The sequence below is a fragment of the Tenrec ecaudatus genome, chromosome 3 (genome assembly GCF_050624435.1).
Source record: "Tenrec ecaudatus isolate mTenEca1 chromosome 3, mTenEca1.hap1, whole genome shotgun sequence".
NCBI classification, from domain to species: domain Eukaryota; kingdom Metazoa; phylum Chordata; class Mammalia; order Afrosoricida; family Tenrecidae; genus Tenrec; species Tenrec ecaudatus.
In genome coordinates, this window is record NC_134532.1 from 115,223,463 (window position 1) to 115,239,566 (window position 16,104).

General features: G+C 40.7%; 1 protein-coding gene across 4 annotated transcripts in view; it reads right to left on the reverse strand.

Annotated features, from left to right (window-relative positions):
- NPNT (nephronectin) overlaps positions 1-16,104 on the reverse strand; it is a 76,102-nt gene that overhangs the window by 49,092 nt on the left and 10,906 nt on the right. For 2 of the 4 annotated variants that reach the window (XM_075543963.1, XM_075543960.1), the window contains exon 3: positions 11,188-11,238. The exons of the other annotated variants lie outside the window; for them this stretch is intronic. In XM_075543963.1, the coding sequence (XP_075400078.1) occupies positions 11,188-11,238 (51 nt within the window). The remainder of the gene's footprint in view (positions 1-11,187; positions 11,239-16,104) is intronic. 4 annotated transcript variants of the gene reach the window in all.

Genomic DNA, 16,104 nt, shown 5'->3' on the forward strand with positions numbered 1-16,104 from the left:
GGACACATTAGGGGTTAAGAGGCAGAGACAGTGAGAATGGGAGACAAAAGCCTTTCAGGAACTAACCAACATGGGTGGGGTGGGGGGAGAGATGAAGGTCAAGTGTGCTAGTGGGCTCCTTGGTAAAAAGCTTACAACAACAGCTGAGGCTGAAAGAATGGTCAGGAGCCGATCATAAAAGGCCTTGATAGCAGAAACTGCTGTTTATTTACCGATATTTATGTTTTCCTCCCTCTTTCTAATAAAATGGCTTTACTTTTTGAAGTGGGGAATGAGTTTTCGATCCCCTCTGGCAGATATTGGTGACCATGAGACTAAATTTTAGCAAGCAAAATACAGCGGGTTGAACAGTGTGCTTCAAAAAATTCAAGTCCACCCAGAACCTGTAAATGTGACCTTATTTGGAAATAGTCTCTTTGCTGATGTAAATGAGTTCAGATGAGGTCATTCTGAATTCAAGCGGGCCCTAGATCCAAAATGACTGGCATCCTCATTAAAAAAAAAGAGACATTTGAACCCAGACACTCATACACTGGGGAGAAGGTCCTGTGAAGTTTGAAGCAGAGGATGAAAGGATGCATCCACTGCCAGGGACTGTGAAGAATTGCCAGCAGCCAGCAGAAGCGAAAAGAGGCAAGGCAGGTTTTTCTCCCTGAGATCTGTGAAGGAGAAAGGGCCTGCCAACACGGGCAGGACAGTGAAAGAATCCATTTCTGTTATGTTAAGCCATCCAGTTTGTAGAACACTGTTCTAGAAGCTTTTGGACTCTATAGAAAACTATAGGCGTCAGTGGATGGGACTTTTGGACTGCTACTTAAAATGGGGCTAAAAAGTATGTTTTTCTGTGTCTTCTTACCTGGACTCCCCTGAAGTCCAAACCCCCACACTGACTGCCATTGAGTTAATTCTGACTCATAGTGATGCTCCGCAGGGCTTCCGAGGCTGCAAATCCTTATGGGAGGGGGTTGCCTCATCTTTCTCCGTGCAGCAGCTGGTGAGTGAATGGAGGAAAGCACTCCAATGTTCACCAGGGCCACCAGGCTGTCTTTGGAACCCCCAAGTAATGACGAAAGCTATCACGGCTCCCTCAGGACTAGAGGGTAGGTTAAGAATGGAAGAGGGGTGTGGTGAAAAGTCACCACTTTAAACTAAAAGGGCAAGCTAGCAATAGAGCTCTATTACTTATTGCAACCAAAAATAATTTACTGATTGATTCCCCATGAAGTGAAATCTGGACTGTAGTCTATGTTTAATATAAAACTTACCTTACTGAACGGTTTTCCTATAAAAGCTGTGAGTAGATCCTAATAAAGAAATACAACTCATCAAGTTTATTTTAGACCTACCCTACCATACCACGTTGGACAGCACGGAAAAAGGTAGACCAAAGAAGAAGTGATGTGTCTGAATTGTGGTGCTGGAGAAGAATGCTGAACGCACCAAGCAGGACAGTGCCCGAAGGACAAACTAATCTGTCTCGGAAGAAGAATGGTCAGAGTGCCCTGTAGGTCATACATTGTCTCAAGTACTTTAGACATGTCAGGAGAGACCAGTCCCTGGAGAAGGACCTCATGCTTGGTCAAGTGGAGGGACAGTGACAGAGGAAGGCCCTCACCGAGATGGACTGACGCCGTGACCACAACAATGGGCTCAAGCACAGGGACCAGTGTGCCGCGGGTGCAGGACCGGGCAGGGTTTTGTTCTGGGGCGTCTCGGGTTGCTATGGGTCAGAACTGACTTCACGGCACCTAACAACAAAGCACATCGTCATGGGACTATGCGGAAAACTTCCTATCTACACCTCAGGATATTCTTAGAATAGGGAATACTCTAAAAGGGAGCCCTAAGAATGGTAAAAATAAAAGTTATTATCAGTATTGTCACCCAGCACCAAGGAAAGCACATAGATTGGCAGGAGAGAGACAGGATTCCCAACCTGTTGAATGGGTCCACCTGCTGCTAACTGAACTCCACGGTAATGTGCGCTCTCAGAGGCCATCACAAACCAACCTTCGCAACCTGCATTGCTCTGTGGACAGCTGGCGAGCAAACAGATGTGTAAGTGATTTGTTTTTTGAGGTCTCTGGGAAACACTTAAAAAACAGGGGATGCCCTTGCTTCAGAGGAGCAATGCATCTAATGGTTAATCATAAAAACACAGATTGCCTCTTTGACTTTCATCATGGGTTGGCAAACCACGGCTTGAGAGCTCTATGTGGCTCATTTGACATGCACATGTGATCCTTCTAGTAAAACTGAAAAATTCGATATTATTCAGATAACGGTTTCATTTGTTCATTTAAAAATAGTGCTGGCTCTCGATTGATTCTTTTTTTGGTTATTGATATATACATATATTTAAGGTTAGTTGTTTTATTATTATTAATCATTTTATTTGGGGCTCTTACAGATCTTATAACAATCCATCATCATCAAGCACACTTGTACATATGTTGTCATCATCATTTCCAAAACATTTTCTTTCTACTTGAGCCCTTGGTATCAGCCCCGCTTTTTCACCTTCCCTTCTCTCCCCTACCACCCCCATGAATCCTTAATCAACTATATATTATTATTGTTATTTTGTATCTTACACCACCTGTTGTCTCCCTTCACCTACATTTCTATTATTTGTACCCACACTCTGGGGGTGTGGGCTATATATCCAACCTTGTGATCAGTTCCCCTTTCTCCCAGTCCCCACCCTTCCCTACCCTTATGTTATTGCTGCTCCCACTACTGTGCGTACGGGGTTTCTCTATCCTGGATTCCATGTGTTGAGAGCTCTTGTCTGTACCAATGTACGTACTCTGGTCTAGCTGGATTCATAAGGTAGAACTGGGTCATGATAGTGGTCGAATAATTCCTAAATTGTCATGAGGGACAGGATTGGCTCTTCCATCTTAACAATTTTCAGACCCCCGATCTAGCTCATTAAAAAGAAGTTTGGACCTTTCTTGGTGATTGACTCCCCTTATATCCACACATTGTTTGGCATTTCAGTAAACAGAAGGCAGATGAGGGTCAGAGATTGCCAATGAATAACAGACAGCCGCCCCTGCTTTCTCTTCCCCGCCTTCCCTGCTAAAACAGGTTGCTAGAATCAAGCCCAAAATGGGCACATCATAAGCCCAAACCATGGCCTCTAACATCCCTGAAACATAACCTCCAAAATGTCCTTAAAGCAGCCACGGAGTCACTCATTTACTAGCCAAAAAAAAGAAGTCTCAACTGGCAAGCACTGCTCCTCCGCCTCTGGGACGAACATCTGACCTTCAGCTTGGCTACAATCTAAAATTGCCATCTTCAGAATTTGTTGTAACTGTTAAAATTGTGCTTCTGAGATGTGGGCAGTGTTTTCTAAGTGAGCATTTGAGTAAGTTATGCAATTTCAGTTCTTTATTATGTTTCTTATGTAAATGACCCACAATGGTCTTTAAGTGCCAATATTGTTTTAAGAATCTGAGGACAGGTTGAGAAGTCAAGCAGCTGATGTGACAAAGACAAAAATTGACTAGATTCAGGTGTTGATAATACCTTGAGAAAGATGCTTAAGTGCAAAGAACATGGTCTTTGGAGGTCAAGGAATCATTTGTAATGCCTGTAGCTACGCAATGTTGTCAGTGTGTCTGGTTATTCAGACAGGGCACCACGAGAAGCAGGAAGGAGAACCTTCTTCCTCCGGGATGCAACTTAGAAACAAAGGTGAGAACAGTGCAGGCGCATGTAAGGCAGAAGAATATCTGGATAGAAACAAAGTTGGGGAACGCTAAGAGCTTGGGTTACAGATACGGTGCCTACACTCATTCAAAGGGCACAGGAAAACAGCACCATGATGATTTTTTTTTTCTCAAAAAGCTGTTGGCCTTTGGGGAGGGGATGTGGCTGGCAGAAGAATGAAATAACCCAGTGCTGGTGAATGGAACCTTGGGTAGAATTTGGTAGGTGTCCCTTAGAAAGCACCTAAAGTCATCTCATATTACAGGTAAAACAAACTCAGAGGACACAAGCCAACCATCCAAGATCTCCAGAGGAAAACAAGTTCAACTTGCCCAAGACCCTGGATCCTCATGGCACCAACTAGAGAGGAATCAATTATCCTATAACTAAATCTAAATTCGTGCTGCAACAACAACAAAACCCCAACAAAATAAAAGTGTCTCTTTGATTGTTATCCTTATAAAATACTACCTATTAAAATGCTTGCAGGAATACAGAACGCAAACCCATTTCATATGATTGATGACATTTAGTCTCACGATACCCATATAAGGCTGGAGAGAGGCAGCGATCACCCACATTTTACCACCAGAGAGCAAAGAAGGGTCAGTGATTCGCTGGATTTCAGTAAAAATTTCTTATCCTGATTCCACAGCCAGTTCACTGGTTCCTCTGGTTGTTGGAAAACAGGCCAGCAAGACCATCATTTGGAGTGGATTTGGTGTGGCGGGTGAGCTCATAGTGACACGAAGCAGGCGAGGAGGATGTAGGAAATCAGAGAACAGTCAATAGTGATTAAAGGCCTGAGGGTATTTAAATTGCATTTTCAGGAAGGAAAAGTTGCAATTAAGAACACAATCAGTAATTGGGGGGGGGGGGAACAACTTAACATAGCCTTGCCAGAATGCTTTAAAATAAATCTTTTTGTTGACTGTTTTGTACAAATGCCAGTTTTCTAACCATTAATGAAGTGCAAGATTGTTCTCTCTTCGGAGGTAGGATTACATCGATGAATTACTCTTATTCTTATTTGGCTTCAGGGCTCACATTTTATCTGATATTGATGTCATTAAGAACTTGACTAGCCATAACGTAGCGCCAACTACCGTGAATCCATCAACTAGTGATTGAGAGCATGCAGCGAGAGTAAGCAGAGGGCTCTGGTCCACGTCCTGTCTGTCAGGGGCTGTCTGATGATGCCACTCTGCTTCGGGAGCCTCCAATCCACACAGACCTCAAATATCTCTGTAACTTCACACAAGGAAACTACTAACTCCTGAAGCAGTCCAAGGGAAAATGAGTTACTGAATTTACATCTCATGCCAACTTTTATTTATCACAATTAAGCAATATCCCTTTCCACTGAAAAACAAGAAAACCTTCCTCTGAACAATAATGTCATTTACTTGCATTTGGAATTTTTATTTCCATTTCGCTGTAATAAAAAAGCAGGCTGTAAACTAATTAATTAACAAGCATTGTTAGTTAGTCAGAAGTTCCCAGAAATGTTTACTTAAAGTCGGAAGACAGTAGCAATGAGCATGTCTAGTCCACGATCCTTGTTTATAAATTCAATTCCCTAACAAGAAGAATCGGGGCAGGGCACAGTAGGGAGGCTGGAATAGTTTGCTATTGCCAAAACCAAGGAGTTGCTCCCAGAATGCTGGAAACATACGAAAAGATCACAGAAGCTGGAGGAGCGGGGTCACCGCGGGCCAAATGTGAGACAAACTGAGCAGAAGAAAAAGATTCCACTCCATCTAATCTATTCCAACTCCCCGTGACCCCACATTTGCAGGCCAGAATAGACTGCTCCCTTGGGTTTCCAAATGTGTAAGTCTTTACAGGAGCAGAAAGCCTCATCTGTCCCTCGCAGAAGTGTTTGTGGGTTCGAACTGCTGACCTTGTGATTAGCAGTCCAAACCACAACCAATTATCAAGGCTCTCAGAAAAAGCAAGTAAGGTAAAAATAGTTTTAAAAACCCATAAGTCTTAAGTGATGGAAACAAAGAGGGGCTGAGCCTTGAAGAATGCCAAATAATTTGTAGAATGAGTAACAGAATTTGAAAAGCAGCATTTTGCAACCAGCCCTGAAATAATTGATTTGAGAAGATTATCCATAGATATTAAATAAATCTGATGGGATGAAAATTCATAAGCAAACTGGATATTCAAGCAATCTCAGTGTATTATCTCACAGTTTACTTACAAATGACAAAGAATAAAAGGTGCTTTTCTGGTAAATATATCTGGTGGATTTTTCCAAGTCATTAAACTTAGCATCAGCAATAATGGAACTGACATGAAGCATGGAAATATTGTAACATTTAATAACCTATGTAATATTCTTGGTGGGAAAAGACTTAACCTGAATCCGATGAAGAGGAAACCACAGACAAATTTAGACCATGCACAGAGTCCAGCTTCTCTGCGCTCTCAAGTGGAGACCACTGAACTGTCAGGAATTGATAACATCGCCATTTTTTACTTACAAAACAATAAATCCGCAGGGTTCATGCTTACCCATAATGCTACTGGGAGGATTAAATGAGAAAACTCTAAGAAGGCACTTAGAACGGGGTCCATCTCATAGTAAGAATGCAATCTGGTGGTTACAGTGGTTGGGATTAGGAGGATGGCCAAGCACAGGAGCCCCAGTGTCGAATGCACTGTGCTAACAACTGAGGACATCAAGACGAAGAGGTGAGCAAGCTCTCCTTGAGTAGCTACGTTTAAGGAGACAAATAGGCCAAGAATGGCTGTGCGGGGTGCAGTGAGGCGGCTTCAAAAAGTCTCCCGAAAAATTCCATTAATTTCATTTTCCCTCAATTTGAAGCCCCTCATATTTACATTACAAATGTAATGTAATTTACATTACAAAATGTTTAAATATTTACTTTAAAAAATAGAGGGAATTAGCTTTATAACAATCATAGCTTTATATGATGAAAGTCATTTGTTAGTTAGCCCTTCTGGATCCATATAATTTGGTTTGTTTTCATTTTAAACTTATTTCAAGTTTGCCCGATAATGAACTTATACAAAATTTTGGAATCCAAAAAAAAATTTTTAGAAACAATCTACAAGTTCATCACAAGGACTAGTTAAATAAGCGGCAACGAAAGTATTCCTGCTTCAGTAGTGTACACTTGACTCCAAGCTCGAACCGCATTGGAAGGATCTCATAAACCAATCTACTTGTTGCTTCCCCACCTGTTTAGTTAGATCTTCACACCGATTCAAAGTCTTGCTTTGACATTCTGCACCACATTCCATGACCCCATGCTGGTGTATCTCATCAGCTTCTTCTCCAATCACACCTACAAACACACTCATTTCCAGCAAATAACAATCCCTAACCCTCCACACTCCTATATGGAATGTCATTTTCCCCTTGTTAGCCAGACTTATATCTTGACAGACTTCAAGACTCAGCTTAAATGTAACCATCTCCCAGATTCCCTTTAGCTCATTTTATTGAGTTTGGAGTATCATCTACCATACTTATCCCCAGCATAAACTGGGTTCATATTTCTATATACACACATACATGTCGTAGTTATTTTCTTTATCTAGTTCCACTGTTAGCTCTTTAAGTACACAGTTTCTGCTTTGAAATTATTTATAGTCTCCTGACAAAGACAGACATGACATGACATGACAGGTGTACAAGGTATTAAAGGAGTACACAAGAAGGGCTTTCTCTGCAGGGAGGGGAGAGCAGGAAGGGTGTCAGGACAGGCTTTGAAGAGGAAGTGCGAATTGCACCATAAAGGATGGGAATCCAGCCTGTGGAGGGGTGAACGGCCTGTGCTTGAAATACGCAGCATAAGTAAAGCCAAAAAGGTCTGAAAGGTAAGAAGCTGCAGAAAGTATTTGGAAATGCGGCAACAGTCCATTGTGACTGTGCCTATATTTTTAAAAATGCACACAGCTATTTCTGAAACACAGAGAGTTGCCAGTCTAAAGAGTCCTTATACTCAACTAATTGGAGTTATAGTCACAATTATGAACAATAAATGGCTTTCGAGTAGGAGGTAAATGTAAATTGATTTTTCCTTTCAGAATCTCAATCAAGAGTAAAAGACATAAGGTACGTAAGCTCACATGATAGGAAAACAAATGGAATATATTCCTTTCACCAATAAATCATCTTTCCTGAGGTGCCATTCAGAGGTGCCCGGGCCGACACTGGGAGAGCATTGCAAAGTTATTTGATGTGATCTGATGAGGCATACAAGACACCGTTCCCATCTTCAGGACACTAGCAGCCAGTAGAACAACTGAGACAGACCTGCAGATGATCATATTACAGAGCAATTTCCAGAGCGTCTCCAGGTATCAACAATGAAGCGCAGAGAAAGGAGAGAGGAAGCCCTGATTGGAAAACGTCAGGAAGGCCTAGAGCAGAAGCCGGCATCTGAGCAGGGACACGATGCTGGGCGGATTTCTTGATGTTGACTTAAGAGGACATTCTAGTTTTAAAACAATTGTGGTGGTTATTCATTCCTAACAATAGCTTGCCGTCAGTAGAACATTGGCTTCAAATTAGACATCTCTGAGAGCAGATATTCTTATGTTTCTCCAATGGAGCAGTGGGTAGGTTGGAACCACCAACCTGTGGACAGTGATTCAACCTTACCCAATCGCACCACTGGCGCTCCCAGGATAATAGCGTAAAACGGGGGAAGGCCAACCAAATGGGGGTGAAGAGTGTGGGAGAGACATGACGTTTATCTTGGGCAATTTTTTAAGGCCTTGATATAAATGCATGTTGAATTAATGGTTTCTTTTCCTTGTAAGGTGATATGGTTAACACAAAGAAACATAATTCATTCTATAATGTAATTTGATTAAGTAGGCTTCCTGCTTCAAATATTACAATGCTCATCTATAAGTTTTAGATAAAGTTTAACGTATACATACTATCAGAGACCTTCCATAAGTCAATCCATCCACAATTCTCCCCCTCACCTTTCATGAGTGGCAGTTCACACATTTCCCCCCACTCCGTCAAACGGAGGTTCTTGCTCCTGCATCCATAAATCTTCCCTTATCCTCCTTGGCAGTGAATGATTCTTCGCCAAGTGCCCTCAAGTCTTTATCCTTGCTTTTTCACTCTCTACATTCATGGAAAGAACAGGCAACCATTGGAGCAGGACCCATTTTTTAGTCCGTCTTGTATTGCTCCAAGAATCTAACTTTTACTCCTTGCCCCTCAGGTCTGTTAAATAACTAAAGTTCTATAAACCCACTCTGTCTCCTTTCAAATCCGTTTCCAACTGCAAACACTACTGGGTAAACAAACTGTACTCCATCCTGAGGCTCAGTGGCAATACAGTAAGAGTTGAGACAGAATGGTTCAGAATCACAGATGGGCACCCACTGGAAGGTTTCCTTCAGAAGCAAATGATTTGAATGTTGTACTACTTTCAACTGGTTTTTTCCACAGGATATATTGGCAAAGAGATATTTATTTAATAATATATTTATTTAAAGATATACTGTCATCAAGTCAATTGTGACTAATAACAACCCTTAAAAAGACAAAAAAAACTTTCCATCAAGTCTATGCCTAATGATAGTGACCTCATAAGGACAGGGTGGAACTCTGCCCCTTGAGTTTCCCAGAAAGCCCTGTCTTTCTCCCCAAGAGAAGCTGGGGGTCGTGAGCTGCCGGCCGCTGTGCCACCAGGGTCCCTAAAGGAGAGAATAAAACTGCTCTATTTTCCAAAACTGTAAATAAAGCAGACTGCCTCATGTTTCTCCCATAAAGCAGTTGGCGGATTAGAACCCCCAAATCTTCAAGCTTCCTCTCTTTTCCATTTGAGCATCTGGCGAGTCTGAACTACCGATCTTGCCGTTAACTGCCCAAACCATAACCAGCTGACGCCCAGGGCTCTTAATGCTGTGATCACTCACAGCCACCAGGGTGACTGTGACTCCGAGAGCCCCTCGATACAGAATAGAGGAAACTTGCTCCTTAGGGTCTCCGAACATGCACATCTTTATAGGAGCGGCTTGTCTCATCTTCCTCCTGAGCAGTGGCTGGTGGTTTTGAACAGCTGGCTTTGCAATTCCTAGTCCAACCCTTACTAAGCCGAGCCACCAGGGTTTCCCACCATCTGGCATGCTGAACTCAAACAATGCTCCAGGTTCTCCATTGGCATTCTATGAGTTGTCCACACATTAAGAGCAAAACCATGGGAAGAATAGCCCCTAGCCCACTGTGAATTAATTCTGACTCAAAGGGACCCTGTAGGGAACAGTGCAATCTCTCTAGAGGGTTTCCGAGGCTACACAGCTTTACAGACGCAGACTGCCACATCTGTCTCCCACCAAGGAGCCGAAGAGTCCAAATCACCAATCTCCCAGAGAGCGGCCCGATGCCGAACTCACGCTTTAATAATAAGGAGTTTTAATCAAGAACTGTTTGCAAAAGGCACTCTTGTTAAGGCCGACACCAATCTTGCAAAGCAGGTCTAAAGATTGGGAAATCGCAGTTCCGAAATACTGAGTGAAATGTTCAGTATCTCCCAGCTGATAGGCCACAGCCGCAGCCCCAGTCCAGATGTGTGGGGGCACACATTCCACTCCTCTCTACATTTGCGTCTCCCTAACCTCAGCCACCCATCGGCCCATCAATTTTTTTACCTGCTAGTAATAATTACAGGGTATGTATACTTGAATTTTTTATTTCTCTAAATATAGCAACTGCTTAATTTTTATTTCTAACAGAGTAATTTTGTTCTCAAATGCCTTTACTAAAATGCTACCTTAAAAAAAGATTATTTATGACACCAAGTAGTATCTTTCATGAGTCCATTTCAAAGTACATTGGTCTTTTGGGACTACTTCCATTCAATTTTAGAATATCACCAAAAGTGTCCACTACAGTGTCATAAGGGGGATTTATTAATCAATATTATTTACATTGGAAGATTTTTTTAAAGAAATGTTTTCTGTACCAAAACAATGCCATCAATACCCACAGATTCTAGTATAACTTCTTGTGTATTTTATACAATAAAATCTTTCTTACCTGAATTGGTCCATGAAGACTTAATGAATATGAGATACAATTCCCTCAAGTTAATCATAATCTGGTGTTAGTAATTTCATTTGGTGGGTTTTGTTTTTTATATTTTCTTTTTTAAGTATTAAAAATATAAACTGTGATTTGTATTAGGATGGAGGTCAATTTATTAGACTCAAAACAGGAGAAAAAAATTACATATTGAAAAAGACAAGTTTGAAGTAAAATTGAATTAAAATTAAATTAGTAAAATTATGAGGAAAATAAGCATAGCTTGAAGAGTTATAGCCCCACCCTATGCCCCCAGCAAAAAGCAACTCAAAAACGCAAGTAGTGCTAAGTTTTGTTTAGAGTTTGGAAAGTTATTCAGAAGTTATGCCTTTTAAGACACCGATTAGCCAAAATTATTTCAAGAAAAATGTTCATCTAACCTTTGAGTTGGCACCTTATCCTGGCTATTCTCTGCCTTAAGACGTAGAAAGCTGCAAAACAAATATCCAAAAAAAGAAATTCCAGATCTTTTTTCGGTAAGGAGGCTGGACTTGGGGATTTATCAACTTGTTACATTCCCGGAGACTTACACATAGTCAACTTTCAGTGCTTTTCTGAAACAAAAAAAAAAATCTAGGACATGTTTAAAATAGTAATATTTTGTCACCATTTTGTTATTAATAAACAACTTGTAACAAAAATATTAACCAATAATTGAAGTTATGCTATTCTTCTGTAATCCAAATTCTAAATGAAAATTCCCCAGACCAAATTCTAAATGAAAATTCACACTGTACCTTCCAATTTTTTTCATTTTCAGAATATTAATTTTGGGGTCCTAGAGACAGTATCCTTTTATTTAAATTAGTGTTGGGCAAAACATCTGGAAAAAAAGGTGAAACTTTCGATCAATTAGTTACTAAGATGAGGAATTTTTAAATGGATGTCTTTACTTACCTGTTTCTTACATACTGTACAGTCAATTTTCTCTCCAGTTTTAGGGAGGCGATATTAAGGATTTGTTTTGCTTTTTCACCTTCCCTTCCACAGCATTTTCTTCTTGCATGGCTGCTTTAGTTGTCAATAGCAACAAGAATTACTGTGAAGGCTCAGCCATTTCATACGAAGAGACAGAAATAACCCAGTTTGATGAAAGTAAAGGGAAGATACACGAAATACCACCAGTCATGGCTGTGTTCAGACCCGCCTAGAGGTCCTAGATGTAAGAGAAGAGGTGATTTTACTACTCTCTTCTGGATTAAACCTTTCCTCTTAAAACATTTGCTTTAAGTCTGATGTATAGATTTCTTTGTCTGATTTAAAATTAGGGTGAGAGTTAGTTGCAAAAGAAAGGGCGGGGGAAGTTCGGCATCCAATTTGATCTGATCAAAGCAATAATTTGAAGTACTGATCCAGAATGATTGCTCTGTGTTTTTAAAGGCATACATTATATTTGTTTGTCATATTGGTTAGATTTTGTAGCACATCAGTGTTTTATTTTTGTTATTAATATTTTTAAGAAACTCATCAATAATGTCTTCACGTAGACGCATATTTCTTTAAATAGGATAATAAAATATGTCAGATAAAATATAAGCAAAAAGCTGAAATAAATCAAAGATAAGTAATAAATTACATTCTAGATCATATAATTACAAAAATATGACTATGATTATGTATAAGAAGGAAAAGTATAAAAGGATACCATTTCTTTAGTACTCATTAATAGCCAATTATGAATAATATAATTTATAAGGAAATGTATATTTAAATTTTTTAAACCTAAACTAAAACAACTCAATAAAGAATAGCAAACATCATTATTTTAGACTAGTTGTATTAGTGCCCAAGCAGCCATGCAGTTCTGTATAGTTTATTTTCTTATAATATCTTAAAGATAGATCACATTCACTCTTATTAACCATAATATAGCTGTAACAAATACATATTTAATAAATTCAATGATCTCAATATGTATACTTTTAAAATAGAATCTCTATCACAAAATGTTAGCTGATAACCTAATGGAAATTTTCATTTTTAAAACTACACAAAACTGCATTTTAAAAGAAAGCTTACGTGTTAAGACTAGAAGAGGCAACATCTAAGAAGTTTCTGGGATCTATTTTCCACGGATGCATGAGGAAATTTTCACAGGCAACCAGCACACTGGTTGTGAAAGTTACCAAAGAGAAACACCCTCCATGTGTCTTCAGTGGTATCATAAACTCCACTCAAGTAAAAAGCACTAAAATAGGATTCATTAATAGCACACGGGATAGAAACATCTGCCTCAGTTTCTCTTGATATGGTAAGTGGTCACAGTGGCAAATACATGCGGCATTGCTAGGAGAGCCACTGAGTTATAGTTTATAACAGCAGAGCCTTCTGCAACCTGTCCAAGGTCCACCACTTCAGTTCCAACAAAGACTCCCAGTCATATCACGCACCTTACTGGGTGTAGCTAAAAAATCACCAGACCTCTGGTGATTTTATGAAAAGATGGCTCACAGAAAGCAGAGAAACTAAACTATTTGAGGCTTATGGGTTTTCTCTTCTACTAAGCACAGGTTTATGGACGTGAAGCCAATTCTGGGCATTAGACTGTCAAAGAGAAGGAGCGAGGAGAAGCCTTATGGACCCACACCCTTTTCTTATCCAAAAGTGCCTGTCTCCGCTGGGGAAGAGTTTAGTCATTACATAGGATTCTAAAATGGCTCAATGTTGGAGCAACATAACCTTTGCAAAGGAAATAATTACTTTCTAACGACTTACATGCTAATGCAGTCATCAGACCCAGACTGGAGTCATAGCCTCAAGAGCAAAAAGCACAGCATAACACATGCAACCCTTAAAGGAAACAAATGCCAGCGACGCCCGTGAGAGGAAAGGGTCCCCTGGAACACGGTCCTTCTAACTTGCAACCCTGACCTTTAGTAATAACTCGAACCATTCTCCATGCCTCGATCTTAAATTGGATACTATTGTTTCTCATTGTCAAATTATCCTGGCAGACTCTCCTCGCAGACAACTACGCCACTCTGCACAATTATAGGGTATGCATCCGAGACAAGACGTCCTAGGAACAACTTTGGAATAGTTCCTTTTTCCAGCATGCTGCTTTATCAGTACTGAAATTGTAGAAGAGACCAAGGTCAGAAACCAGACCATTTAGCCAATTGGCAAATTACTTCTTGATAATTGTATGACTTTCCCTAAAAAGCGATTGGTTCAGAAAACATTTCTGCTTTGGTTAAGAGATGAAAATATACAGTGGAGTGCCTTAACTTTGGTCTGACACAGATGCTAATACACAATGAATCTTTTAAAACTTAACCCAAAGGACAAAATCCCTGAAAACCATCATTCTCTAAGTGAAAGATCATGACATGCTTATAATCATGCACTTGGGGGCTGACTTAACCAGTAGAAACTATTACCATAATAAACGCATGTGATGTAAAATCAATTAGGAACACCCATATATGTTTTTTTTAAGTTCAGTGAGTAGCATGAACTGTGATTTTGTGTTTGTCTATTCATTTTCAAAACTTTTGCTATTTTGTTGGCATGAAAACAATTAGAAAATAGTGACCAAATGCTGTCTATGCTAACAATAAAATAAAACAGGCTGTATCAAAGGTTTGGGAAAGAATATTTGGGGTGGCAGAACACTTGTCATTGGAAAGCTAATCCACAGAGTCATTTGCTGTGAATTCAGTACCAATACCTTGGACCACAGGGGTACCTTCAATTGAACCTGAGTGTGAGAGCTACAATTTATGAAAGGTGGCCAAGGTTATTGTAAAACAACATTTTTGTGATAATGTAAGCACAAATGTAGGGATTTCTAGTGATTTCTCCATTCTCTGCATATCACCGCGCATTTAAATGAGGGAAGCATATAGCCTAACAGCCTAACATCTCCTGATGTGTCAAAAAGAGTCTTTTCAAAAGGCAGCCCTCACCTTGTGACCTCATGATGTTATGCCAGGGAAACAATGTCAGCTCTGGAGGAGGCACGTCATATTAACCAGTTAACCGGTCATGTCATGATACCAGTTAACCAGTAACCAGTTGTTGAGTTGATTCCCACTCTTGGGGATCCCTGTGTGCAGAACTGAACTGCTCCATGGGGTTCTCAAGGCTGGGTAACCTTAGGGAAGCTGGCGGCCAGACTGTCTTCCAAGGTGCCTCTGAGTGGATTCAAAGCACCAACCCTCTGGTTAGTAGTTGAATGCTTAACTGTTTGCAGCATCCAGGAACTTCTTAATATTCATCTTAGCTTATTAATTAACCCATTCATATTAATCTGAAGAATGCTTAAAGAGATATTGACCACCGAAAGGTTTAGTTTTAAGTTGAGTCAGGTTATCCACATGCTAATCGTCTTTGGTAAATCTGCAGTCTCAAATGGACTCCCCTCTCTACACTGGTAACTACCAAGAGGGTCCCCAAGATCATTAATGTCAGGCAGAAAATATAATTAGGAAGAAAATAAACTTCTTTTTCAAAACACTACTACATTTGAAAGCTAAGAAGCTGTTTGTAATTATTCAGCTCTCTCTCTTTTCTTTCCACTCACTCAACTCACTCACTCAACTCACTCACTTCTCACTCACTGTCTCACTCACTCACTCACTCACTCTCTCACTCACTCCTCACTCACTCCTCACTCACTCCTCACTCACTCACTCTCTCACTCACTACTCACTCACTCCTCACTCACTCCTCACTCACTCACTCTCTCACTCACTCACTCACTGTCTCACTTACTCACTCACTCACTCTCTCACTCACTCACTCCTCACTCACTCCTCACTCACTCCTCACTCACTCCTCACTCTCTCACTCACTACTCACTCACTCCTCACTCACTCACTCACTCACTCACTCACTCTCTCACTCACTCACTCCTCACTCACTCCTCACTCACTCCTCACTCACTCCTCACTCACTCACTCTCTCACTCACTACTCACTCACTCCTCACTCACTTAATCACTCACTCACTCCTCACTCACTCACTCACTCACTGTCTCCCTCACTGTCTCCCTCACTGTCTCCCTCCCTCACTCACTGTCTCACTCACTCACTTCTCACTCACTTCTCACTCACTCCTCACTCACTGTCTCACTCACTCACTGTCTCACTCACTCACTTCTCACTCACTCCTCACTCACTCACTCCTCACTCACTACTCACTCACTCTCTCACTTGCTGTGATTACATGGATTCTGATTCATAGCGCCCCTATAGGTTGTCAATCTTCCTGGGAGGAAAAAAGCCTCATCTTCCTCCCTCACAACAGCTCGGGGCTTTGAATCACTGACTTTCTGGTTAGCAGTCTAAGGCGTA